Source organism: Electrona antarctica (genome assembly GCF_951216825.1).
Source record: "Electrona antarctica genome assembly, chromosome: 8".
Lineage (NCBI taxonomy): Eukaryota > Metazoa > Chordata > Actinopteri > Myctophiformes > Myctophidae > Electrona > Electrona antarctica.
In genome coordinates this window covers 24,982,380-25,010,258 of record NC_136789.1, presented here as the reverse complement: position 1 = coordinate 25,010,258, position 27,879 = coordinate 24,982,380, and the positions used below count along the sequence as shown (strand labels likewise).

Genomic DNA, 27,879 nt, shown 5'->3' with positions numbered 1-27,879 from the left:
TGTAATGTTTTTAGGCATTTGGGTGGTAAAGTGCCAGCCTACCACCAAGGAGGTTATGAGTCAGTAGGATACAACAGTAGTGACAACCCAGAATTGTGTGTGGGGAGGAATCAATTGGCACAACCAATTGGGAAGAAGAATTACACAGTAAAACTGATTGGTGTAAACCACTTTCAACCTGCTGACAAAATGCAAACTACTAATATTGTGTAACAGTGCAACACTGCCACCCAGTGCCTCCATGTTGTAAATTTGTAAAACATCTAATTGAACATCGTATATTTTGATGGTAACTCTAAATCATATGTACAGTAAGTGGTATTCCTCCATAAATGTGTGAATACACCAGTGCCCTCATTGTAGTGGATAAAGTACTCAACTCCAGTACTTAGGCGATTAGTATAGTTGTTCCAGGACATTTTGTGACAAAGAAAGCCAGCTGCTATCGAGACAGGGACCTTCTGCTTTCCAAGATGGCAAATCCTCCTGAGCTACTGCTGCTAAACGACTGTTTGATTACTGTTTAACCAATCTGAGAATCCCATCGTCAAATATTCGGGGAAAACAACGGCCCCTGTTGTTCCTCGAAATTTGACGTTGCCTAGTTGACGCGAGGCAACAGTCTGTCTTGAGAGACTACTGTTTAACTAACTACTTGTTTATTATTTTAGCCGGTGAGAACCTTGTATAAGCCCTATATGGGTTTCCTTTCTCACCTGCAATTATTTCTGTCTTTTATTATGAATAAAAACTCAAACTAAAAGCCGGTATATGAATCTTTGAAACGGAGTTGAATATAACAATGCTGCTCATGAGGCATGTCATGTGTTGAGATGTATAGTGCAAATCTGATGAGTAATTACAGATGAGTAATTAACGACTATAAGCCCTACAAGTAGCCTATGTAGTTATCGCAACAGCATTGTAACAAAGAAATTGACAAGATTTATTGAAACAGAATGCAGGCTTCTCCTTTTATTTATTGTTGAATTAATTTTGAAGCAAGAAATGTCTACTGAATACCTCAAACAAGGCACTGCCTGTTATCAAATAATGTTCAATACTAGCATGTTTTATCCTGGTGGATTCCAGTCCTTCATATAAAATTAGCTTCACTTTAAGAAACAGCAATTTGGCATCCACTTTTTCTTTCACAAATAGTCACTTCTTAAATTGGAAATGTTCAAATTTCATTAAATTCTTTATAGCGGATACCATATAGCTTCAGATATTACACATGATATGGTAAAAAGCTGAAGATAATGGCTGATGTAAAAAAGAAAAGAAAAAGTACAGTATCTACACCTGTGCATGTCAGTATGTCTTAGCAGATGCAGTTACAGTAAGCAGCAATGAGCAAAGTACATACACAGTAAATACTGCATCGTGTTACAAATCACAAATTGTCCTTCAATGTGTACAAAATACTGGGTGGGTAAAACAATTACTTGATTCAAAGTCACTGATTCTGTATTTTCTAAAAAAGCTACAAATAAACCTACAGTGTGAATAGGCAGAAACACTCTTTATATTATCTCACAGCATATTGTGTTATTGTGTGACATCCTATAATATAAGGACTTGTACAGTATGTACTGTGTGTGCCTGGTGATTGACTGAATTGATTGGGAGTTGAATGGAATGTCATGTACCGTCTGCTGTTTGAGTCTAATAACAAGTGTCACACCAACCTCCTCCTAGCACAGAACTCAGCTGTTCCAAGTTCCAACTACCAAATAAAGATTCTACATAGTATTTTAAATATTAAAAATCTATTTCGGCATTTCCAAAATCCCCTAAAGAAAACCTAAATCAAGATTTTAAGACACATATTTCAGAAACTTGTAACATATCATCCTTCCCATCTGGAACAGTATGCCTATTTTGGCCAATTTCCTTTTTTTCCTTCTCTCTCTCTCTCTCTGAAAAAACGACCTCCCCACCCCAAGGAATTTAATTAAGTCCTGAAGACTTAGGAAAAAATATATATGCTCCTCTAAGAAGGCAACCATTCTTTATAGCTTATAATGTGAACCAAATCTTAAAAATACAATCTAATGTTCTTATTTGCTAAACTGTTAACAATACACTTTGCTCACATTAAAAAAATAACATTTAAAATATGTCCAGCCCATAAAAAGTAATCTATTGTCCCATAATGGTTTGCTGGTACATTTCTGCACTGTTTGGGTTGTGTGTCAAAGTCTCTTGTATTTGATCATCATGATACAATACATCCTGGGAATAAAACACACTACAGTGTGTGTATTCTAGGGTAGACCTTCAACCATTCAAGAGACCTTTAAGCCAACTTTTACTCTGTCTCAAGACCGTGTCGTGTGACAAAAGTAGCCGATCTACAAGCTCACATAACGCAGCACATTGTGTTGTAAGCTTGCTATTTTCACAACAACATCGTGCAACAGAGTATAAATTGAGTAAAACAGGCTCATGATGTTTTGACGCATTTCACATTTACAGCAGCTTTCAAACATATGTCACATTTATATAATGAGATTAAGCATGAGGCATCTCAGAGTATCCAGAGAGATTCAAGCAGTCATTTGTTCTTAGTGCTCTATGAGGCCATTTGATGAACATTATGTTGGACATCCATGTGCATAGATATTGATTAGCACATGTAAAACCATCATAAGAATTTGATTGATAAACACATGATATTTACTTATAATGGGGGGAAGGATAGGTGTCATATGGTGAAATAGCTTATTGTATAGTGAAATTTTCCTTTATAATACTTCATTGCCAATGACAAAGTGCCTCGTGTGTTATAGAGATGTTGCAAAAGCAATGCCACCCATGATGTTATGACTATGTTGACCACAGATTGAATATATTGAATATTCCTAAATACATCCCCTGCTGATAAACCTCTCTAAGCTCACACAAATAGATAAAATCCCATCTAAACCTTAGAGTATATATATAGAGACGTCACCGAGAGGAAACACTGAAGCGAAAAAGATTTGGTGGCCGAAAGTGGAATTGCACTATGGGCCATGGAACTATGCATGGCATGGGCCATGCGCGAACGTGCTATGCTCCATGCGTGAACGCTATGTTCCATACATGAACGCTATGTTCCATACATGAACGCTATGTTCCATACAACGCGCGCAATGCTATGAACGGCCCAGCACATTCACGTATGGCCCATAACCAATCCCAGAATGCACTCTGTTCCAACCTGGAAGAACGCCTCATGCGCTGGGTGAGCAACTCGATGCAAGTGGATGAGAGGAGAAATCCGGTGACATCTCTATTATATATAAGTCTATGATCTAAACTCATCAAAAACCTAACTTTAAAAATATTGATATGCATAGACTCGGAGGTCAAACAGTGTGCCGTCTCACATAGGTATGGGTTGTCTCCATATACAGTTAACCAAAGAACAGAACAGCAACTTAGCATATTGTCCTTGTGTTTGTATTATTAAGCATTTTGCATTTTACTGCACACTAATTATATTGGAACCAGGAAGCTAGACAGCGAAAGTTGATAAAGGTTCATTAACCTTGTTTGCTTAAATTACATATAATTTCAATACATAGTGGTACACATTATTGTATGATTGTGCTGGAAAAAGATCAAAAGGGTACTGTCATGTTTCATGTTTACTAACTACTGTATGGAAAAAGAGGCTGGTTAAGCTAAATAGAGCCAGTCCAAGCTAGACATGTCTAGGCTACATTGTATCAGTTCTTTGTGATGACATCAGATAAGGGGGAGAAAAGAAAGATAATGCTGAAATGACACTCTCCAGACACAAGCAATACTGTAAAAAGTGTAGAGCAGGGGTTCTCAACCCGTGGGTCGCGACCCCTCGGGGGGTCGCCAAATTATTTTAGGGGGTCCCCAAATTATTTTCAATTTTTTTTTTCACGATTTTTCAAAAATAGCAGACCTACAAGCTCGTAGCGCGCCACTCGGTGGCGCGCTATGAGCTTGTAGATCTGCTATTTTTCAATAGCTAAATTATAACAATGCTTAAAACACCAAAAGGGGTTCCCGCCCAAAATGGTTTAAGGTTATTGTAGCAGTCAATTTATATTGGGGGTCGGGAGGGGGCGGGGCGGGGGTCCCGAGACATTGCCAAAGCATTTCCGGGGGTCCCCGGCCAAAAACGTTGAGAACCCCTGGTGTAGAGGATTTGTGAGTATTGTGAAATGTAAAAACCTTCGCCACCATACATAATCCTCCAGTCAGACACTTTTTTATTTGTCTTGTGTTATGTGTTGGAGCAATTTCAATGCATTTGGCTGGGAACTACACACTTTCTTCAGACTTTATTTTTATTTTTTAAATTTACAATGGAATCATATTACATAAATGTGACATAAATATGGTATGGAAGTTATAAAACCTTATCTCATGAAATATCACAAGCCTGTTCATACTGTGATATGTATAACCCTTATGAATAAAGTATTAATAAAATACGTCCCTTTTCAACTGAACAACCTAAATTCAAAATTAAGGATGATAACCCGCTACAGACTATTCCAGTTTGTGACTGCATGTTGCGCTGCACTTTTTGTAGAAAATGTAAAATTGTGTATCTTGTCTATTCGGAAATAAAGACGCTCTATAGCTTGCGTGATGCGGGGCTGAAGACATGGGCAGAATGGCCTTGCTGTCCTGCTGTGGCGATCGGACAGGTTACATACATTCAAACTCATCGATGCGCTGTTTGGTGTTGCCTGACCGGATCTGTCTAAGCGTCTTGTACTTGTCCCGTCCTGCGCGCACATTATCCGCGTGGATGAGGTCATTCTGGGTTTTCATGGTCTCGTCCCGAGCGTTGGCCAGCTCTGAGCTCAAAGCCTGGTGAGGAGAGAGTAAACAAAGAGTTTTTAACAGTTGACAGCATGTAAATAAAACAGGCACACGTCATTGAATTCATCTGTGAGCTTTACTGTATGCATGCTCACAACCTACTCACAAGTAAAAGACAAATAATTGTAAGTGCAACATGGACATTTTACTTCCTGCCATTTGATGCACACTCTCATTCATTTCTTTTGCATTGCTGTTGCTCCAGATATTCTAATTTACAATTAGATCTTAGAGCCAATTAATGCTTGTGTCTGTTGTATGAGACGGATGTTCTAAATATAGAATGGTGGAGTACTTGACCATTGATCAATAATTAAAAAAAACCTTGCAGTTGACTTGTCTTCAATATTAATATCCATTATATGCAGTGGTGGAAAAAGTACTCTGATGTAGATAAATAACACGGATGGAGAAGTACTCTGTTACAAGTCCTGTATTCAGAATTCTACTTTAAACGTACAAAAGTAATGGCATCAGAATATACTTACAGTACAAAAGTATTCAATTTCTTTTATTTTTTGAAAATAGCCGCTCTACAAGCTTCACAATGTCTCACATCACAGACATTGTGACCTGACCGGCTATCGGCTATTTTCAAACAGACAAACTAACATGGGCACCCTTGAAGGTCCGACAGGCCTAGCAGGAAGACCATCCCTCTGTATGAAATAATAAAATAGGGATTAATTGGTTGATGTACTAGTGTGTTATCTAAATCTACAAAGTGACTTGTAGCTAAAGTTTTCAAATAATTGTGTTGGAGTAAAACGTTAAAATGTACCTCTGACATGTAGTGTAAAGTATTGAAAAATGTAAAATCTCAAGTAAAGTAAAAGTACCTTAAAAATGGTACAGTACTTGAATAAAATGTAGGCTACTTGTGCTTAGTTTCCACCACTGATTATACGTCCCTTCAGTTGAAGTAACCACTTCCTGAGTCTATATGCGAGGAACAGGACTCACGAGTAGATGTTGCTGCACGCGTTGGTTCTTCTCAGCCTCGGTCATGCGATCCTCCTCGCTGCGGTCAAGGTTGTTGGCAACAGAGGCTGACAGCTCAGCGCTGGCCTCAAACTCGTCGTCGTTTTCGTCGTCCTCGATCTCTCCGGTCACGGGCTGCTGTATGTGAGCCACCATCACTTGGTTTTTCAGTTCGTCTTTGGTCTTCTCCAGGTCCTCCTGCACCATGGTAGCCTGAGGGAACATCGTTTAGTTTACAATCAGTGTTGCCGGATTCTGCGAGAGAAACGAGCGACCTGGTCTATGAAAACAAGCCCGAAAGAAGCGACTTAGCTACATGAAGCACTTACTTTAAACTTTCATACATCAGCTATTTGAAAATAGCCGATCTACAAGCTCACAACGCTCATTTATGCTCTCCTCAGGAGAGACGTAAACAAAAAAACATCACAGAATTTTGTGGCTTTTGGAATATTATGGAAGGTTCTGGCAACTTCTGGGTTACCCTTCGTAGTTGAAAATAGCCAAATGTGAACCAGCTGAGCGTACGTCACAAATTATTGGTACATTGGTAGTATCATTCTATTATTCATTCTAATCACTAATCATTCATTCAATCATTCATTCAATCATCATTCATTCCTGTATTTTCAAAATACAGGCACCACCATATTCTTCTGATATCACAATGGGATACGAGATATCTTCCCAGGAAAGAAAACTTTTCGCAGCATGAAGACTGGAGCATGTTGTGGTTGTTGTGTACACTCACACACACACACACACACACACACACACACACACACACACACACACACACACACACACACACACACACACATGACCCCACACACACACAGACAAAACAATGTCCTAGGAATGTCCTTCCTTAGTACATCCCAAGGGGGTTGTAAGTAGTTGGTCAGAAAATGTAAACGTTTCACTTGTTTCCTTTTATACACAAGTGTTGAATGATTTGCAGAGGACATGAACAGCATGCTTACTAATGAGCAGGAAACATGGCGAATGTCATTTCTAAGTGATATTCTGAAGATCATTCAAATTCTCGATTGCGATGCTTTGGTACATACTAGTAATCACAGACCCAAATGTCATGTTTATCCTACAGTTTTCATGCATATGCAGACAGACAGTAAATGTGCACTCTGTCAACCACACACATACTGTATGTATGCGCAAATACACATACAAATTACTGTACATACATCAACACAAACTAGGGTATCATTCTTAAGCAGAATAGATTTCATGCTACATTTTCTGGGAACTGTGATCATACACCTTTGTTGCCCTCATTAAGTAATAAAGTATTACATATTTCTCTCTGCATGAACTTTCAGACATACCCTCTCTTGCCACTCCAATGCTTCATCCTCCTTCTTCTTCTTGGCGTCCTCCAGGAGGGAGATTTTTGAGGTCAGGTCCGCCAACTCTGTGGCCTGAAGGGAAAAAGTTTTCATTTATTTTTCTTGACATGACTTCACATTGGAATATCAGACCGAAAACTTGTCATTTTGCCCCACACAGACACGCAGGCACACACTTTCAATACTTCATATATGGAAACAAGCCCCCGGGGGCTTTTTGTGTTCTCCTTTTAGTATAATCTTTGACTACCTGCACTGTTAACAAACGTGTTAAAAAGTATTCAATCATTCAAGACATGTAGATGTCTACAACAGTGGTTCTCAAACGTTTTGATTTCAGAGACCCCCAGGTTTGTTTTGCATTAGGCCACAGACCCTCATAACTCAAGAGTTACAGACCTGTAGGTTCCATTTGGTTCCTAACTATCAAACATTTTGCTGGGAACTCCCTGGAACGTACTCGAGGACCCCTGGATCCCCACTTTCATTAACCCATTTAGGCCTGACGTCGACATTAAAAAAAATGTCTTCTAAATCATGACAGTTTTCAGAAAAACCTCATATCAGTGATGTTCAATATTTCATGTCAAGGACGCCTAGAATTATCTGTAATTGGCCACCGACCCCCATATGAAAATATGTTGTTCCAGGGACCCCCCAGAAGTAAAGATATGAGTTAAAAATGTTCGCTCTGAAAGAATATATATTCAAAGATTTGTGCCACATTTTCACGATTTTTCAAAAATAGCAGACCTACAAGTTTGTAGCGCGGCACTCGGTGCCACGCTATGAGCTTGTAGATCTGCTATTTTTCAACAGCTAAAGCATAACATAATGCTTAAAACACCAAAAGGGGTTGCCGCCTAGAATAGGTTAACCACGTTGTCCTATCAAAATAGCTCTTCATATCAGGGGTGTCACCAACCAGGTGTTCTTGGTTCTTCATCTGGTTCTCAGACTGCTGAAGCAGAGTGAACTTGGCGTCCTCTGCCATCCTGAGGTCTTTCTCCAGACGCTCAGAGTCCTCGTTGGCGCGCTTCTTCTCCTGTTCCAACTCCAGAGCCTTTAGGGTCTGTTCCTCCAGGTCTGTGTGTATGCGGGCAAAAGAACAGCCATGTCATGTTATGCACATTAACATATTGATTCTTTCTTAAGATATTGTGAGGCTTTTTTAAAGAGCTCGTAGGAATGTCACCCACCTTGTTGGGCTTTGATCGTCTGCGCCTCAATCTGTTTTAAACGCTCTATTAATTCTTCCTTCTCCTTTTCAATCTTCTCCTTTTCTTTTTCTGCCACCTCCCTTTTCCTCTTCTCGTTCTCCAGCAAAGCCCTGATGGAGACACACCACAGAGTTCAGTGCATACAGTGCACATCCTGTGTGGGAGGCACCGCTTGCATCTTTGTTAAGTTAAAAATCGATCCCAACTCTAAACCACACAGAGGAAAGCCTGTTTTTTATTCCACACTGATCGGTGTGATCTGGTCTAGGCCCAAACATGGATATACCAAACAGTATTACAAGAACTACTTGTATATTCAAGTCAGATTCATCAACTTACTACTTTCTAATTATGAGGGCAATCATTTTGGACGAGCATGTTTTCCGCCATAGGTTAAATTCTAACAAGGAATTACAACACCTACCTCTCCATCTTCTTGTGATTCTTCTCTTCCCGGGCCTGAGCCTTCATCTGCTGTACCTCAATGGTGTCTGGTTTGCGGCGACGCATATACAGCTCATGGTTGCCCATGCACAGCGCCAGAATGCGCTTGTTGATTCGAAGTCTTGGAGCATAGAAGATAAAGTCCTGCAATGGCAACATTACAAGTGTCTTTCAGAAAGGATGTTTAGGCTAATTAATACTTGTGTGCTTTTGGTGCAAGTGTTTAACCATTTGAACACTAGCATCTCTATTCCGGGGCTAACATTCAGAGAAAACAGATGATCTACAAGCTCACATGTGAGCTGGTATATTGGCAATTTGGCCGAAGATATTTAGTGTAGCACAAAAACAGGAGGGGGCCTAGTATAGAGCTCTTGGTAATCCTGTCCATCTACTGTAAGTATATGTGGTTCATAATTCATATGTGAATTTCTTCGACAAGCATGCATATTATGAGAGATCAGGTACTCACAGGTGCTTTCTTGTCAATCGGTTTAATGACGAACTTCTTGTCATTGAAGGAAATGTTCCTGATTTCACTCCAAGGAAAACCAATTTTGGGTGTCATTCTGTTCATGAGAAAGCAAAACGAAGGCTTTGGGTATGGTTCCTATTTTTTTTGCTTACTTTTGTGACGGACTGTAATCCGTTTGTAAAAGCCATATCAAAACCTTATTATTTTGCAGTCACTCACTTGTCATTCTGCTCGTAAATGTTTAGTCCTAGGGCATCCACCCCCAGCCAAAGTTCTGATCCTTTCTTGTTCTTGATGCTGAAGTAGTTTACTCCATACATCTCTAGATCCTGAGCAATCTTCAGATACTCCATCATGGATTCCTCTCTGAGTAAAAAATAATGTTGGGTTTTCATAAGGTCAGCAAACAGGTCAGAAATGTCAAAGGAATTGGTTTATTTATTACAATTGATCTATTTCATTTTTGGATTAAGCCATTAGTTAGAACTATACATTGCAGTCAATACGTGTCCAGACCTGGATCGCTGATTACTGAGCTGAGTGACTGTTTGGCACTAAAGAGCAGGCAAGCCAAGCTCATACCGTCTATCTAATGACTCGACACATTGTGTCAGTTAAGTGTGAAGGTCTAGCTAGCAGCTAGACACTGGCCAGCTACTGTAGTCACAGTGTGAAGGTCTATCCATAGCTAGCAGCTAGACACTGGCCAGCTACTGTAGTCACAGTGTGACCACCACTGTCGCTTCTGTAGCCTATATATCATCTACAAGAATGTGTAAATGTCAGAACCAGCTTCAACATGGCATGTATTAACTGAAAGGGGATGTGCAAAAATGTACATGACCTGACTCTTCAATGACTGAAAGAAAATTAGTCTAAGAAAAGAGTCAAAACTGCAGTTTACAGTAAACTAAAGTGCTAACATAATTAAACTGGCACAAGGCAGATGCTTGACTATCATCAGCTTTTCTATTTGGAGTGTATACTGCATTACTGTTCTATTTGGAGTGTATACTGCATTACTGTTCTATTTGGAGTGTATACTGCATTACTGTTCTATTTGGAGTGTATACTGCAGTACTGTTCTATTTGGAGTGTATACTGCATTACTGTTCTATTTGGAGTGTATACTGCAGTACTGTTCTATTTGGAGTGTATACTGCATTACTGTTCTATTTGGAGTGTATACTGCATTACTGTTCTATTTGGAGTGTATACTGCATAACTGTTCTATTTGGAGTGTATACTGCATTACTGTTCTATTTGGAGTGTATACTGCATTACTGTTCTATTTGGAGTGTACACTGCATTACTGTTCTATTTGGAGTGTATACTGCATTACTGTTCTATTTGGAGTGTATACTGCACTACTGTTCTATTTGGAGTGTATACTGCATTACTGTTCTATTTGGAGTGTATACTGCATTACTGTTCTATTTGGAGTGTATACTGCATTACTGTTCTATTTGGAGTGTATACTACATTACTGTTCTATTTGGAGTGTATACTGCATTACTGTTCTATTTGGAGTGTATACTACATTACTGTTCTATTTGGAGTGTATACTGCATTACTGTTCTATTTGGAGTGTATACTGCATTACTGTTCTATTTGGAGTGTATACTACATTACTGTTCTATTTGGAGTGTATACTGCATTACTGTTCTATTTGGAGTGTATACTGCATAACTGTTCTATTTGGAGTGTATACTACATTACTGTTCTATTTGGAGTGTATACTGCATTACTGTTCTATTTGGAGTGTATACTACATTACTGTTCTATTTGGAGTGTACACTGCATTACTGTTCTATTTGGAGTGTATACTGCATTACTGTTCTATTTGGAGTGTATACTGCATAACTGTTCTATTTGGAGTGTATACTACATTACTGTTCTATTTGGAGTGTATACTACATTACTGTTCTATTTGGAGTGTATACTGCATTACTGTTCTATTTGGAGTGTATACTGCATAACTGTCTTTGTGGGCAACAGTCAATTAATTATCTGCAAACTGGGCAGTAAAAGGTGAGAAGAGCACATTTCAACCCCAAGGACATATTTCTCTCAGATCAGTCCTTGATTTTGCTACTGTTTTGCTACATTCTTATGTAGCAAAACAGTAGCAACATGTAGATGTAGATAATATAGGCTATACCGAGGAACTGTAGGAGCTGTCAAGGCAAAGGGGAAAAAAGGACCCAGATTAACTTTCAGAGCATTTGTTCTAGATTAAGACTCTGTCAACACCTTGTCTTGGAAAGTAGCATTATGTGGTAGAATTGTGGAATGTGTATTGTAATTGAATCATCACATCCATAATAATGTTTAAAGTTTAAATGTGCATTTAGAATTTAAGCCAACAATTTAGTGAGCTGTGAGCTGTCTGCTGTGTGCTGTGTGGTTTGAACAATCTAAAATGTTGAAAACTGGTGAAGCTTCCCTGAAGCCTGAACAGAAAGACGTCTTTGTGGTTAGCTCAGGCCCGGTTCTTCCTACAGGCCGACGAAGCAACGGCTTCGAGCGCCACGGGGGAGGGGCGCCAAAAAAAAAAAAAAAAAGAAACTTTTTTTTTTTTTTTTTTTTTTACTCTGTCCCAACTCTGTCTGCCCAGTGTCCCCCCAGTGCCCCCCCAGTGCCTCCCCAGTGCCTCCCCAGTGCCTCCCCAGTGTCTCCCCAGTGCCAGTGTCCCGCCAGTGCCTCCACAGAGCCTCCCCAGTGTCCCCACAGTGCCTCCCCAATGGACCCCCAGTGCCCCACAGTGTCCCCACTGTCCCCCCAGTGCCTCCACAGTGTCTCCTCAATTTTTGGGACAGAGTAAAAAAAGAAAAAAACTTTTTTTATTTTTTTATTTTTTGAGGGGGGGGGGGGGGGGGGGGCGCCGCGAAAAATCCTGCTTGGGGCGCCAGATTGCTCAGGACCGGCCCTGGGTTAGCTGGTGGTGTGTGTGTGTGTGTGTGTGTGTGTGTGTGTGTGTGTGTGTGTGTGTGTGTGTGTGTGTGCGTGATCACACGTGCGTTCGTGCGTGGTTACCTAAGCATGCCCTTGTGTTCTTCATGCCACACCTGGATCCTCTCCTCCCATTGCTCCTTGTTGAGCTTATGCTGGTCCAGCACTCTGAAAACATGAAACATACACAGTATGATGAGTGCTGCTCCTTGTTGAGCTTATGCTGGTCCAGCACTCTGAAAACATGAAACATACACAGTATGATGAGTGCATCATTGCTCCTTGTTGAGCTTATGCTGGTCCAGCACTCTGAAAACATGAAACATACACAGTATGATGAGTGCATCAAGTTACGCAGGGAAAGACTGAATATTACAAAATACTGCCTGAAACATATCCTTCACATCTATATCAGTACCTCTATTCGAGCTTGTTTCATTTAAAGAGAACAGAATGCAAGCGGTCACTTCAGTGAGATGGACAGACGTGCAGATACTCTTAACTTGCAGCTAAGAGAGGGAGCCATGGCTGGAAAGTTCAGCCATGAATTCACTTTGATAATGCTAAGCAGGATGTTTAAAGCTAGCTTTTGTTGGTTAAGGCAGTGGTTCTCAACCATTTCAGGCTGTGAACCGCCAAAATAATCATATTTGAACTGGGGTCCGAGTTGAGGCATTCAATTTAGTTTGACTCGGTTCCACAGATAAATAGCAGATCTACAAGCTCACAACATCTCTCAAACAGAGGACTAACCTTTGAGGGAGAAGTTTGTCACCGGACAGGTATCCCGTGGTGTGGACATCCTTGTTGTAGTCGGCATACTTGGCCTGCACTGCGTACGAAGCCAACAGGACAGCTGTTTCTGGAGGGCAGTAGATGTCATCATTCAAGATTCCCTCTTTCACTTGCAGGAAGAATAGCCGCTGCGTGGCGTCTTGGATCAGCTCCTCAGAGACATCCTCAGGGTAAAACTTGCCCCGAAACTTAAACAGCAGTGGGCTCTCTTTCCTTATATCCTGGGCTGTTACCTAGGGTGAGGTGTGACACAGATCATTGGTCGTGGCTGTAGTAGCACTTTACTAATGTTCCACGCAAGTAACAAAGCTTTATAGTGTAGTGCCTTTTCAATCAAAAGGAGCAAGGGCGTTTTATGGCTAGGGATTATACGATTTATAATCGATTAATACAATCGGTTAAATGATGTATCGATTATTATTTATTTTATTCAATCAAATCTGGATACAGTTTTCTAAACATTGATCTAAGGAATAAATGTTTCATGTAGGCCTATTATCTATTGTATTTATTCTATTTACAGTGCTACAGGGTAGCATATTTATAGCCTGTCATAGGCGAGAGGATTCACACATCATCATAGGCACTATGATGTGTGAATCCTCACGTTACTTATATTGCTCACATGAAAATAAACCTTTCTTTTGGAAAATATGGAACTTTTGTCGGATTGGTATTTTTTTTAATGGGCCACACAGCAGACATCTAGGTGGTGCATTTTCTTGCTGGTTATGGATTAATTAACACGTTTTGATTAACAATAACAATGAAATCATGTTACATTTTTAAATGAGAATCTGTACATGCAATATTTCACTTTCAAACATGTTTGGGGTAATTTTAACGTCTACGCTGGCTTTTGTGAGCACCCCAGACAGTTTGATTCAGTATTTAAATATTTGATATTCATAATCCTCACTAATAATCGTGATAAAATGGCACAATTTTTTTCTACTCAGTCTGTGTCTCATAGGAGGGCTGTGGGCAGTTTACAAACCCGTCCACCAGTGACATCATCAATGGGGAATCCAAGCTAATAGAAACTGCAGGCTTTCTAGTCCTGAAAAGTTGCAATGCGAAAAAGGAAGCCATCGTTCTCACAATAATACAAATCTAAACATTTTTGTAAAAAACATATTGTTTAAAAAAAATCTGCCTAATGATGATGTCACTGGTGGACGGGTTTCCGAACTGCCCACAGCCCTCCTATGAGACACAGACTGAGTAGAAAAGAATGGTGGTATTTTATCATGATTATTAGTGAGGACCTATTATATGAAGATGGGTTGAAAAGTGGTGAAGTGGTCCTTTAAGTAATTGAATTATTTTAGCAAAAGGCCGATGCACACCTCAGAAGGCTAGTGACAGGTGCGTAGGGCAATAGAGCATATATTAAAAGGGGTATCTTTGAAAAACAAAGAAAAGGTCCGGCACACTGTCAGACACTTGCCAAAATGTAGCTCTTTATTAGGTCGATGTTTCGGTTGACCTAAAGAGCAACATTTTGGCAAGTGTCTGACAGTGTGCGGGACCTTTTCTTTGTTTTTCAAAGATACCCTTTTTTTGAGTGGTGTAAACCACTCCTACAACTGGCTTTGTTAGTTTACGTGTCTGTCCGTACCAAAAACAAATCACACCCGTGTGAACTGAGTGGTGTAAGGTCTTATATAGACTGATCAGCTGTGGTCTGACGTAATGTCTGACGTAATGAAATCACACCCGGGTGAACTGGGTGACCGTAGCAACCATGCTCATTTTTTGAGCACAGACAGACAGACACGTAAACTAACAAAGCCAGTCGTAGGAGTGGTTTACACCACTCAAGAAATGAGAATGGTTGCTATGGTCACCCAGTTCACACGGGTGTGATTTCATTACGTCAGACATTACGTCAGACCACAGCTGATCAGTCTATATAAGACCATACACCACTCAGTTCACACGGGTGTGATTTTAAAAAAAGTAATTGAAAAAATACAGCCACCTCGCGCATTACGGCCGAGCTACACCACAGTCTGTGAAAATAATGCGCATGTGAAACCCTCCTGGCTACACCTGATCTGTGGGGCGTGCAGATTTGCTCCACTGTCTCCATTGGTAAATGGTGCATTTGGTGCATTGGGGGGACAATACGTGCACGTGGGGGCATACACACATAGAAAAAGACCCGATCCTATTTTTAGAGCATGCGTATCTGGGGCCTGCGCTATCCGTGTGTCTGGTGTAGCCAGTATCATTGACATACGTTGGATCTTTCCAAACGCGATGTACGTGCGCTCTGTGTAGCTCGGCCGTTAGAAGGACAATATCAGTCACCAGATCCATGGACATGTATGTGTTTTAGAAGGACAATATCAGTCACCAGATCCATGGACATGTATGTGTTTTAGAAGGACAATATCAGTCACCAGATCCATGGACATGTATGTGTTTTAGAAGGACAATATCAGTCACCAGATCCATGGACATGTATGTGTTTTAGAAGGACAATATCAGTCACCAGATCCATGGACATGTATGTGTTTTAGAAGGACAATATCAGTCACCAGATCCATGGACATGTATGTGTTTTAGAAGGACAATATCAGTCACCAGATCCATGGACATGTATGTGTTTTAGAAGGACAATATCAGTCACCAGATCCATGGACATGTATGTGTTTTAGAAGGACAATATCAGTCACCAGATCCATGGACATGTATGTGTTTTAGAAGGACAATATCAGTCACCAGATCCATGGACATGTATGTGTTTTAGAAGGACAATATCAGTCACCAGATCCATGGACATGTATGTGTTTTAGAAGGACAATATCAGTCACCAGATCCATGGACATGTATGTGTTTTAGAAGGACAATATCAGTCACCAGATCCATGGACATGTATGTGTTTTAGAAGGACAATATCAGTCACCAGATCCATGGACATGTATGTGTTTTAGAAGGACAATATCAGTCACCAGATCCATGGACATGTATGTGTTTTAGAAGGACAATATCAGTCACCAGATCCATGGACATGTATGTGTTTTAGAAGGACAATATCAGTCACCAGATCCATGGACATGTATGTGTTTTAGAAGGACAATATCAGTCACCAGATCCATGGACATGTATGTGTTTTAGAAGGACAATATCAGTCACCAGATCCATGGACATGTATGTGTTTTAGAAGGACAATATCAGTCACCAGATCCATGGACATGTATGTGTTTTAGAAGGACAATATCAGTCACCAGATCCATGGACATGTATGTGTTTTAGAAGGACAATATCAGTCACCAGATCCATGGACATGTATGTGTTTTAGAAGGACAATATCAGTCACCAGATCCATGGACATGTATGTGTTTTAGAAGGACAATATCAGTCACCAGATCCATGGACATGTATGTGTTTTAGAAGGACAATATCAGTCACCAGATCCATGGACATGTATGTGTTTTAGAAGGACAATATCAGTCACCAGATCCATGGACATGTATGTGTTTTAGAAGGACAATATCAGTCACCAGATCCATGGACATGTATGTGTTTTAGAAGGACAATATCAGTCACCAGATCCATGGACATGTATGTGTTTTAGAAGGACAATATCAGTCACCAGATCCATGGACATGTATGTGTTTTAGAAGGACAATATCAGTCACCAGATCCATGGACATGTATGTGTTTTAGAAGGACAATATCAGTCACCAGATCCATGGACATGTATGTGTTTTAGAAGGACAATATCAGTCACCAGATCCATGGACATGTATGTGTTTTAGAAGGACAATATCAGTCACCAGATCCATGGACATGTATGTGTTTTAGAAGGACAATATCAGTCACCAGATCCATGGACATGTATGTGTTTTAGAAGGACAATATCAGTCACCAGATCCATGGACATGTATGTGTTTTAGAAGGACAATATCAGTCACCAGATCCATGGACATGTATGTGTTTTAGAAGGACAATATCAGTCACCAGATCCATGGACATGTATGTGTTTTAGAAGGACAATATCAGTCACCAGATCCATGGACATGTATGTGTTTTAGAAGGACAATATCAGTCACCAGATCCATGGACATGTATGTGTTTTAGAAGGACAATATCAGTCACCAGATCCATGGACATGTATGTGTTTTCAATGAATCTAACATGGTTAAAATGGAGTTTGAAGGGAAGGGTGTGTGTGTCTGATAAAATTAAAAACTCACAAAAGCCAGACGGCCAAACATGTGTGAAAGTGAAATACCCCTGCTAATTCATGTTTTGGCAGAAAAGAAAAGAAAAAAGAAAAGAAAATAGTTGCTTGACAATCAACAGGAAAAAAGCACTCACCTTCTTATTGAGCTTCAGCCATGTAGAGAAACCCTTTGTATCCTGGTATTGGAGGCCAAAGTACCATACCTCACGCAATCCAATTGTCTTTACAACCTAAAAATATATATAAATATAGCTTATTTGAAAATTCACAATTTCAGCATTTCACATTGTCATAAGTTTAGCTTCACATGAGTTCCATGAGCAGTGAACCACAGTTTGGGGTTAAGTGTCTTGCTCAGGGATTCCTCCACACATTGCCTGGGCCAGGAATCAAACCTGGGACCATATGTTTCCCAGGTAGGCTCTCTACCCATTCAGCTATGGCTGCCCTGCATAACTTTAGTTATGCTTGTTGTACCGATTTGTGTGAGTTTTGGACAAAATCTGCATTACTAGCAGCACAATGTGTGTTCAAGCCAAACATGTTCCTCAGGTGATATGGCCCCTACTGATTTTTGTGACTCAATGGACTTTCCTCTAGTCTAGCACCATAGGACATAATTTCCAATTGCACACATGATTTCTCAAAATCTAATGGGCAGATTCCAATGAAATGTACTGCACTCAGGATGAACCGTACTGATTTTGGTGACCCCATAATAATCATAATAATTCCTCCTACCTGGTCAAAGAGCTGCTTTCCTGTTGTATTGGGCTGAATGGCGAACTCCAGTTCTGCATCCATCGTGGTCACTCTCACACTAATCTGTAGACAGTCACAAGAGCAAAGACAAGACAAATATGAAATGATCACTCCTAGATTTAAGAGAGACAATTTATGTTCATACGTCTGAACCAATAGTGTTATAGTTTACTTTTTTCGCACTCAAAAAAGAAAAAGATAAATAACTTTACTGTTATATTGACAGTGAAATTATTGTGATCCTCGATCCATTCTTACATACCACTGCTTCCCTAGTTCTGGTGACTGATATTGTCTTCCTAATGCATGATTTGTTTTCCATTAAAAAAAATGAAAAAAGGTAATTGAAAAAAACAAGTATTGGAACCAGAACCAAATGTGTGTTTTCAATTAATCTAACCTGGTTAAAATGGACTTTGAAGTTACAATGAGTTTATATAGGAGAGGGGGAGTCTGAAAAAATGAATATAAAATATCTAAATATTGAATCAAGCAACATAAAAACTAACTGGGGTGCACACAACATTCATTGTAGACATTAAAATGACCCCAGAAGTGTTTTAAAGTGAAATACCCCTTTAACCCATTCTGAACGGGAACCCCTTTTGGTGTTTTAACTAAGCATTATGTTATACTTTAGCTATTGAAAAATAGCAGATCTACAAGCTCATATCGCGCCACCGAGTGGCGCTACGGTCTGCTATTTTTGAAAAATCGTGAAAATGCGGCATAAATCTTTGAATATATATTCTTTCAGAATACTTTTTTTTTTAATTTCGACGTCAGGCCTAAATGGGTTAAGAGGTTAATCAGACAAATCAATGTAGTCAACTATAAAGAATCAATAATAATTGTTCTGTCAACTCATTGATATTATGGAAGAAATTACCAAAGAGCTCACTTCTCCATTATTCAATTAACCAATATGTCTGAGTCATATGTCGGGGGCTTTGTCAGAGTACCCGTTGTATCCGTCTGTCTGTGTCCCTTTTGTGCCCATATATGGAGATGTCTGTTTCTAATTCTGTTTGTCCAACTGTGTCCAACTGTCAGTCCTTGTTCCTTTGATGCCCAGCAGCATTGCCCACATATGGAGACTCCTGATGTCATCAGTTTATGCCCTTGCATCATCAGTACATGCATGGCCCATATATGGGCCATTTATGCGTTTTAATTTCATATTGTTCCAATTTTATCTGCTCATTTCTCTGTGTCGTCATCACTTCCGATTCTAAATGTGATCGTCGTGTCATTCTGACACGGTAGATAAAGAGAAAGATTATGTCTCTTGAGAGATACCATAGAATCTCCTACAAACTGACTGTCTCTCTATAGAAGTGAACTTATCTGCAGGAAGGAACCACATCCTCTGGTGGCTGAGCCTATGAGGCAGTGCCACAGCATGCTGTGCTCCCCCGAGAGCAGCTTTACATCCTGTTATGTAGCACACTACTTGTCAGTGTTAATTTCTTCTCAAGTGCGGTAGCAGAATTTCATGGTTCGTACTAGGAACAGATTGCTTGATTGCGAGGTCTGATATTGCAGACACTTACAGAAAATACCACATGAAACAAAGGTTCAAGAGATGAGAACGCAATCGGTTTAGTTCGCTAAAAGAGTACATGCTAAGTATTTGTATTCTCGCTCTCACTATATTTTCTATTTCATACCATACTGTGTAAAGCGATAAACTATGTAGGCATTTCCATCCTCTCAGAGATGACAAAAACGTCACTATGCCTGTATGGCAAAAAATAAACGGCGACTGAGGCCCACGCCTGGCCTGACCCACAATGGTATGCATTATTTTCCAGTTGTGCCGGCTGATTAGAGCTGCGTTCTTTCCCATTTGTGTCAGCAGGACCCCATTTTACTGCCCTGGACACTTGTTACGCTGCCACATCCTGTCGTCACTAGCTGCACACAGAGGAGCGCATGGAGGGAGAACAGTTATGGTTGGAGTGACGCCTACATTCTGTGCTTTGCCCTTAAGCACCACTTGGATGCCAAAAGGGCATCATGGCATCTCTTATTAGGATGACATGGTACACAGTGAAGTCCTCAGTGTTAAGTGAACTCTGGTCTCTCGGAGTTACAAATTGATACATCTAACACAGAGGATTGACTGTGTATAACATGGAGATTACCCTGCACTGACTGCACTCGTGTTCATCATGCAGACTAGACGGACGCTTTCCTGAATTAAAAGAGTTCATCTTGCGTTAAGAAAAGGGAACTGAACTGAAAAACAATTCGGCCTGATAAGGGTGGAAACACTTAAGACACTATTATTAGCACATGCACAACACCCTACTCAGGATCCGGAGGACCACGGATAAGGCAATATATATATATATAGTCTTCTTTTAGTGGACAGTATCCTTTATTTTATTAACAAAATACGGCGTGACCACCACACATACAGGTAGTCGCTTTAGTTGCAGATGTGATTTCTAATTATTAACTATTGCATTGTGAAAGATGATGTTAAGTTAACTTATAACTGATGAAAGATGTATGAACGTGTATGTATCCACTGTACTTTATACCCATACACAGATTGGATAATACAATTTTGATATAGCAAGGATGCGAAGATTACACTGAAATACTTTTTGGTTTAGCTCATCTGGTTCAATTAGTTCATAAGTCAATGCAGCTGGATGAATTAATGCCACCCTATACCCACTTGATCAAGGGTTGGAAGGTCAAGCAATGATAATAATGATATTAATAATCAATATAAATACTCATTTCCAGCTGCAGATTTGGAGGACCTCCAGAATCCAAACTACTGTAGTAAAACCCTTTTTCCACAAACATAAAGTCCTCCCCTCCAAAATACATATCACATTTTCCATAGACATCTTCCATAGACAAATACATATCTCATAGATGAGCACTTACTCTTAGTCGTCTGATTTTATGAAGCTATTTTGCAGATGTTCCAAGTATAAAACAGTCCATATCAAGTTTGCTGTTTGTCTCTACCACGGCAAGCTTACAAACTGTTAATCTCCTGCGCTATGTTGTGCACTGCAGAATTCTTTTAATCCCTTGCCCGCATACCTCTGTGTTTTCCAGTTCACCATCTCTGGTTTGCCATTCTTTGTTAAATTGCTGGTGTTCCTAACAAGAACATTTTATCTGCAATGCTTTCAACATGCAGGGGTTCTGTGGTAAGTTACAGTATGCTTACATTTTGTGTAAAGAGTTCATTCTGTTGATAAGATTGATCAAATAAGGGATTAACTATCATTTTGATTCTTCACCAGTGACAAGACACAAGATGGAATGATGCTGAAAATAATCAGTAAAACATATCATGATGATACTAATAGTTAAATTGCTATCGTCCTGTTGAAAAATACTGTGCTGTGTCTTGCGGATATTTTTAATGTAAGCTTTTGAAAGACGTTCATAATGTCAGAGGGAACACAGCGTAATTTATAGTGTGTTCAGTGTTTTTAAAGCATGCGTTATTAAGAATGGAATGTCTGTGTCTGAGTCAATGTACTGTTTCGGGGTCCTCCTAGCCAATGATAAGCCAGATAAACTACTGTAAAATGCTATGTTCATAAATGTTTAAGTTAACTGCTCATTTGAGCACAAATATATGAATACAAAATAAACATAGGCCTGTATCTTGATAATGTGTTGTAATCTCTATTGGAGGCTACAGCAGGAACCAGCAGCACCATGCTGAGTGTTTCAGGGAGGGGAGGAGGTAGCTGTGAAACCCCATATAAGGCAGCAGGCTAGAAAACTACTAGAAAGGAACTGATGCAATTGCAGAGACCTTGAGTCACAACATGACTTCCTTGGGAAATTGACGTGTTGCCAAAAGTAGTCCAGCAAAGGAATAGTTTCTGAATAAGCACTGTTTTTGTGAAATGCCAGAACAAAATAATGTTTGTACTTTGTAGGCAACTAGGCTACTTGTCAAACTTTAAACGGCAAATGAGAATAAAACTAAAATCCGGTGAGTGAAAAACAAACTAATAATGAATTACTTTCATTAATAAAGTAATGGCTACATAATTCTAGAGACTATGCAAAAACATTATTCCATCAACATGTACATTTCAGAATAATTGTGCCATGGATCTGTTATACTACAACCGCAAAGAGAAAATCACAAAATGTCAGATTATTTATACTGCTTTAACCACAAATCCTGTCTGCTGAGCACTGATCCCTCCTTCCTAAGGGCGTACCTCGGCTTTACCACCTCAATGACTCTTACATTTCAAAGCTTCCTCCTTTCACATCTTACGCCTCATTTACTGCACCTTGGCACTGTGAGCTCTTTAAGTAAATCCCTGGTTGCGTTGGTCATAATATCATGTCCAGTTCTAAAACTGGTGCTGATAATCTCTGGTGTGATTATGTTTGTTTATGTTGTTTTGTCTTCTTGCATTTCCCAGTCTCTGTCCTCCCCTATTCGCTTGTTCCTAACGATTAGTCTCTTCCAGCTGTGGTCCTGAACACCTAACCTAGGCACTAGTTTGAATCTTCATTGTCTCCACCAGGCCGAAGGCATGGGGAGAGAGTATGTTTTGCACACCGTCCGTGTGTGTGTCCGTCCTTCCTTCCGTCCGTCCGTTACCAGCTAATCTCCGGCACCGTTGGCCCGATCCATGCCAAACTTTGCACACACACTCCCTGGATGCCAATGACGAACCTCTGCCCCAAATATTCCTCAACGGCCTGTTATAGCGCCACCATGAGACCGATTTCTGCAAAACACATTAGTTGCACAGATTTCATCCAAATCTCATGCAAATCAGTATACTGTACATGATCTCTGTAGTCATGTGATCAAGAGGAGTCTGTTTGATTTCTCAGATTCTACACTGATTGGCTAAGATTGCCTTCCAAAGTTTTTAGGAGTGGCCCGTTTTGTACAAAATGCTGCACATGTCCTGCTCATCCAGAATTCTATCCTCAGAGATGCTATGAGTGATCTGGCTCTGCATTTCCTCAACAAAATGAAGAAAATTGTTGCAAAAAACTAACAAATGTTTATATCACTCCTAAACATTTTGCCAAACATCACACACACTCCTATCCTCCTGGTGGAGAGTGGAGACTTTTTCTAGTTGCATATCATATGCTGTGAAATTTTCATCTTGCATACCTTCATGTTATAACATATACTGTAACTTCTTTATATAACTTCTTCCACTCAAATAGTTTGAGAACATTCTTTAACACATTTCCGCCATGTTCTACTTGCTACACTACCTAAAGCATTTCCTCTTATCTAAGGGCACTGCTTTGTTCCGAGCAGACTTGTTTGTTCCAAGAGTCAAGGCCTCTATGACAATGCATTTTCCCTACAAGAATCCCCATGTCTACAGCAGGCAGAGTGTGTTTACTCTACTGAACTGCATTTTCTGGGGTCCATGTCTGTCCAGTTGGTAAAGTGTAGCTGCAACACTAATACATCTACATTCAGATGTGCTTCAAGTGCATTTTATTGCTGAAGGTGCTAAAGCATGTTATGCCATTGTGATGTCACCTGTATTTTGGTAGATGCTGTTTTTCTTTTCATAACTTTGTCATTTAAAATCAGACCCATCTGAACTGAGTGGTACTGTACTGTACTCGTGCTGTAGAACTGTACTGTACTGTACAAGCCCTCCTCCCTGGTGTGTGTGTGTGTGTGTGTGTGTGTGTGTGTGTGTGTGTGTGTGTGTGTGTGTGTGTGTGTGTGTGTGTGTGTGTGTTAGGCTGCGCAACAGTGACACTTGGTGGCCAACAAGCGCTATTTCCGTACTCAGACGGACAGACACAGGGGCAGACCCAGCCAGGGACACACATTGCTGTCTATAGGAGTGGCTAGCACCACTCAAAAATAACTTTTAAGGAGCCTCCTTTCGTCAAAAACCTTTTGGGTAGATTTACTGCTCTGATGAACTGATAGCCCACAGCATGAGGTCAGGATGACCTACAGCATGAGGTCAGGTTGTCCTGATGACTGAGACTGATAGCCGGGCTCATTCTCATGTCCTTCTCCAAGTGTGTGTGTGCGTGCGTGCGTGCGTGCGCACATATACCAGCTGATTGTTCTACATTTATTTACTAAAACTGTAACAGAGAAAATAGAGTGTATGTGCTATAGTGTACTCTAATTGTGTGTGCACAATGCACTGACTACAGAGCCCGGCCGATTATTTGACTTGTTGACGACATCGCATCAGTATCTGCAATTATGCAGTCAATGTGTCCCGATTTTTAACCACAGTCAATCTGGTGGTGTCGACCATTTTCAGAAATAGCTAATCTACAAACTCACAACATGTTGCATCGCAGTGCATGGTGAGCGTGTAGATGAATGAATGAATGAATGAATGAATGAATGAATGGTTTATTTCGATCTTATGCCGTTAGAACATTACAAGAAGAATCATGTATTAAACTCATTTGACATGATCGAAAAGGTATAGGCGGAAGCTGGTAGCTTATTAATGCCTATCCTTATTACATTGTTCAGTTATAACTAAGAGAAAATTGGAAAAGATTTGATCTGTTATATGTTTTTTAATAAGACTAAAGCCCAAACCACACCAGTTGCAACTCCTTGCGAGTTGTGTGGTGAATCATTGGTGCGGTTTGGGCCTTAAATAAAGGGTTGAATAAAATAAAGTTCAGTTTGTGTGTGTATTTTATATTTACTTGTTTGCCTGTTCATTGTATACTTTAAATTAAATGTTATTTTCTTATGTTATTTTATTTTTTTAAGTCTAATATAGTATAATGAAATACTCATTTGTATGCTTATAAGTTAAACGTTGGTTATCATTGTTCTAGGACAGTGGTTCTCAAAGTCCAGGAGGGGTTCCAGGTGGTCCAAGGCATCACGAGACAAGATCTTAGATCTGCTATAAATTTTAGCAATATTTTTGAAACATTTTAACACCACAAATCTTGTACACACAGTTAATGATTGTGGACAATGCTGTAAACAACACAAATCCCACAACATATTTTCACATGGGGATCCATGGCCAAATACATATTGATGTGGGGGTCCTTGACAATGAAAAGGTTTGAGAAACAACACTGGTCTAATTTATTGTTATTTATTTACAATTTGTTCGTATTTTCTAGGACCAACGGTGGTTGGTCCTGGGGTTTGGGGGTAGGATTTTTAAAAAATGAGGCAAGGGGCAAGCCACTGATTGCAGTTGGCAAAGAATTTGAATTATGTTTTGTGTGCATTCTCTTTGTATGCCTGTACCTGTGCCTTTCATCCAAAAATGAAATGAAAATGTATTTAAAAAAATGAAAGAAACAACACTTGTCTAAAAGTATCCAAAATCAGGATTCAGCATCAGTCCCAAAACTCTGGCACTGGTCAGGCATTGACATCAAAGATAAGAGGTATGGGCGTCAGTGAGGAATTCTCGGCCTGCGCACATGATGGGACCATGCACAATCCCATTGGCACCTATACAGCGTATATGTAACACGATGGGACCATGCACATGCAATCCCATTGGCACCTATACAGCCTATATGTAACGCCATGATGGGACCATGCACAATCCCATTGGCACCTATACAGCGTATATGTAACATGATGGGACCATGCACAATCCCATTGGCACCTATATGATGAGACCATGATGGGACCATGCACAATCCCATTGGCACCTATACAGCGTATATGTAACGCCCGGGATTCAAACTCAGGCCTCCCGCGTGAAAATCCAACGCCTGGGATTCGAACTCGGGCCTCCCACGTGAAAGTCCAACATCTTAACCACTAGTCCAAGGGGATATATCCCTATGGACCGGGGGCGATATTAGACTTTTGAGGCCATCAGGCAGAGGCTCTGAGCCACACTTCTACATATAACAGATCTGAGCCAGTTCAGAGTCCTGGGTACATTAGCCCTATAGCCCCTCCACCCTTAGACTAGAAGCCATTTTTAGCTGTCATCTAATAGTGTATTATTTGTTTTTATTTTTATTTTTTTAAGGGGAAAAAGTTAAGACTTCTTCTATCTTGAATGCTCACATGGCCTGCCTGGGTGAGAGAGGGTGTAGTTTAGATAGAAAGCACATAGAGGAAGCAGCACCTCTCTTGCTTATAGCCATGACTTTACTGTATACTAGACTAGGTGTTTTCTCTTATTGCTCAACATCAGCATAATGGATGTTGTACAATTTCCAGATTTGAGTGTGTATAATAAAAAAGAAAGTGCTATCCAGGGAAGTTTTAGCAAACAAAAGTACACAAGGAAATGAGTTGACAGAACTATGACCTTTTGTATAACATTAATAGTTGTGTTTGTTGTTTGGATGTGCATGACTGAGCATGCAACGTCAATAATAGGCCTATGCTAAAAAAGCAATGCATTTTTTTTTTTAAAGTATGGCTGTTATTATTCATTGAGGTAGAATAGATGGAATTAGGATTTATTATGCATGAACACATTCATTTACTGAGACATTTGACTTGAAAATCAATGAGGACATGGCTCTGAAGGAGGGGAAAACCTGCCTTTGTAGGCCAATAAACTGCTGCCCAGAAACGCATCAACCATGTTAACAGAAATGTGGTAATAGTTCAGTTAGTCTGTTCCCATAATGATGTCAAACACGAATCGCCACTCAGTTCCATATAGTATAGTATACAGTGATGTCATGCAATGTACATTAACTGCACCACAAATAGAAGAATACGCATTTTGTGGATAAATATGATGTCTAAACTGTAGCCTATAGGCCTATAAGGAAATAGCATATATAAGGAAATAATTTGGTTGGCATTGCTTTTAGTTTCAAACCAGAAGAGGCAACACCACTCTCCTAGGCACTAGTCACTTTTTCCATCTGTGCGTGTTATTTTTCTATGAATCAGTAGGCCTACTGTATCACAGGCAAACTACAACAAAGTTTCCTCATGATCGTTCTCAACAATTAGTTGTAGTCTGTTTAACACACTGGGCGGAACCCCAAAATGATAAATCAAATCCCTCGTTGCGAGAGTTAATTCAGCTCATTGTAAACGAGAGGCCTAGTTTGTCAGGCCACAAACTCACTTCCGTCCATTTATTCTTCAGCTATATTTAGCATGATGAGCAAATGTGATTTGAAACTTTTTCAGTTGGGAATGGGATCCGCCCTGTTAGTTAGTCACATTAAAGTATTATAATCCACGTAGCCTAAATCTGTGAATAGCCTATTATATATAAATCTGATGAAAATAAAGTAATGATGATGAACGCACGCGCGCGCGCACAGAGAGAGAGAGTCAGAGAGAGAGAGATAGAGGGAGGATATTTGAATATAACAGACTGCGCAGGCAATGGCATAGAATGAAAATATATAACAGTTAGATCTTACCGTTTTAGGCATTTCTGCTTCGTCCCGGCTCTGATTTATTATTGAAAAACAAAAACAAAAAAAGTTAAATTGCGCAGAGAAACCAAACTAACGGGACACGAAGAAACTTTTGCCCATCAGAACAATGGCATGGAATGTAACGTCCTCGCGACTCGCAACAAACTTATTTGCGCTGAGCGACTATTATCAATATATCTATATATATAAAAGCTGTTCTCCAGGTCAGCCTGTGAAACGTTTGTCCGCTAGTACAGGCTGTAGCTGATTCTTTGTTTGGTGTTGTGTGGAGGATTCAGTGGAAAGCAGAGGGGGCTGCCCGCTTGATTTCCTGCTAACGGTACTGTGGCTGAAAAACCACACCCAAGCCAATGACAGGACCCGCACAGAAATGAGTTTTCGGGCAGCAGACTCCGCCTGCAGCCGCATCGACTGGGATCTATTGGCGTCGCAGCCTTACCCGATCCG

At 40.1% G+C, this 27,879-nt stretch overlaps 1 protein-coding gene and 1 long non-coding RNA gene across 2 annotated transcripts in view; one reads left to right on the top strand and one right to left on the bottom strand.

The window, feature by feature from the left end:
* The window catches only part of LOC306928210, a 58,690-nt gene extending 37,457 nt beyond the window's left edge, over positions 1-21,233 (top strand). The window contains exon 3 of the long non-coding RNA XR_013790652.1: positions 21,139-21,233. This is a non-coding gene — a long non-coding RNA (uncharacterized lncRNA). The remainder of the gene's footprint in view (positions 1-21,138) is intronic.
* Positions 961-27,739, bottom strand: msna (moesin a). The gene is made up of 13 exons (XM_079508132.1): positions 27,415-27,739; positions 18,034-18,117; positions 17,427-17,522; positions 13,053-13,327; positions 12,384-12,467; positions 9,567-9,713; positions 9,345-9,441; positions 8,853-9,016; positions 8,408-8,538; positions 8,134-8,294; positions 7,188-7,280; positions 5,824-6,054; positions 961-4,848 (listed from the first exon to the last, which is right to left on the bottom strand). Exons 1-13 carry the CDS (start codon positions 27,424-27,426, stop codon positions 4,684-4,686), a joined length of 1,740 nt encoding a protein of 579 aa, XP_079364258.1. The 5' UTR covers positions 27,427-27,739; the 3' UTR covers positions 961-4,683.
* Positions 27,740-27,879: the final 140 nt, after the last annotated feature.

Bases quoted from the DNA above. Each gene is read 5' to 3' on its own strand.
- msna (XM_079508132.1), bottom strand. The intron at 9,714-12,383 runs GTAACCACGCAC...TTTTTTACTCAG, and splicing joins GAACACAAGGGCATGCTTAG to AGAGGAATCCATGATGGAGT. The intron at 8,295-8,407 runs GTGGGTGACATT...GCATACACACAG, and splicing joins GACGATCAAAGCCCAACAAG to ACCTGGAGGAACAGACCCTA.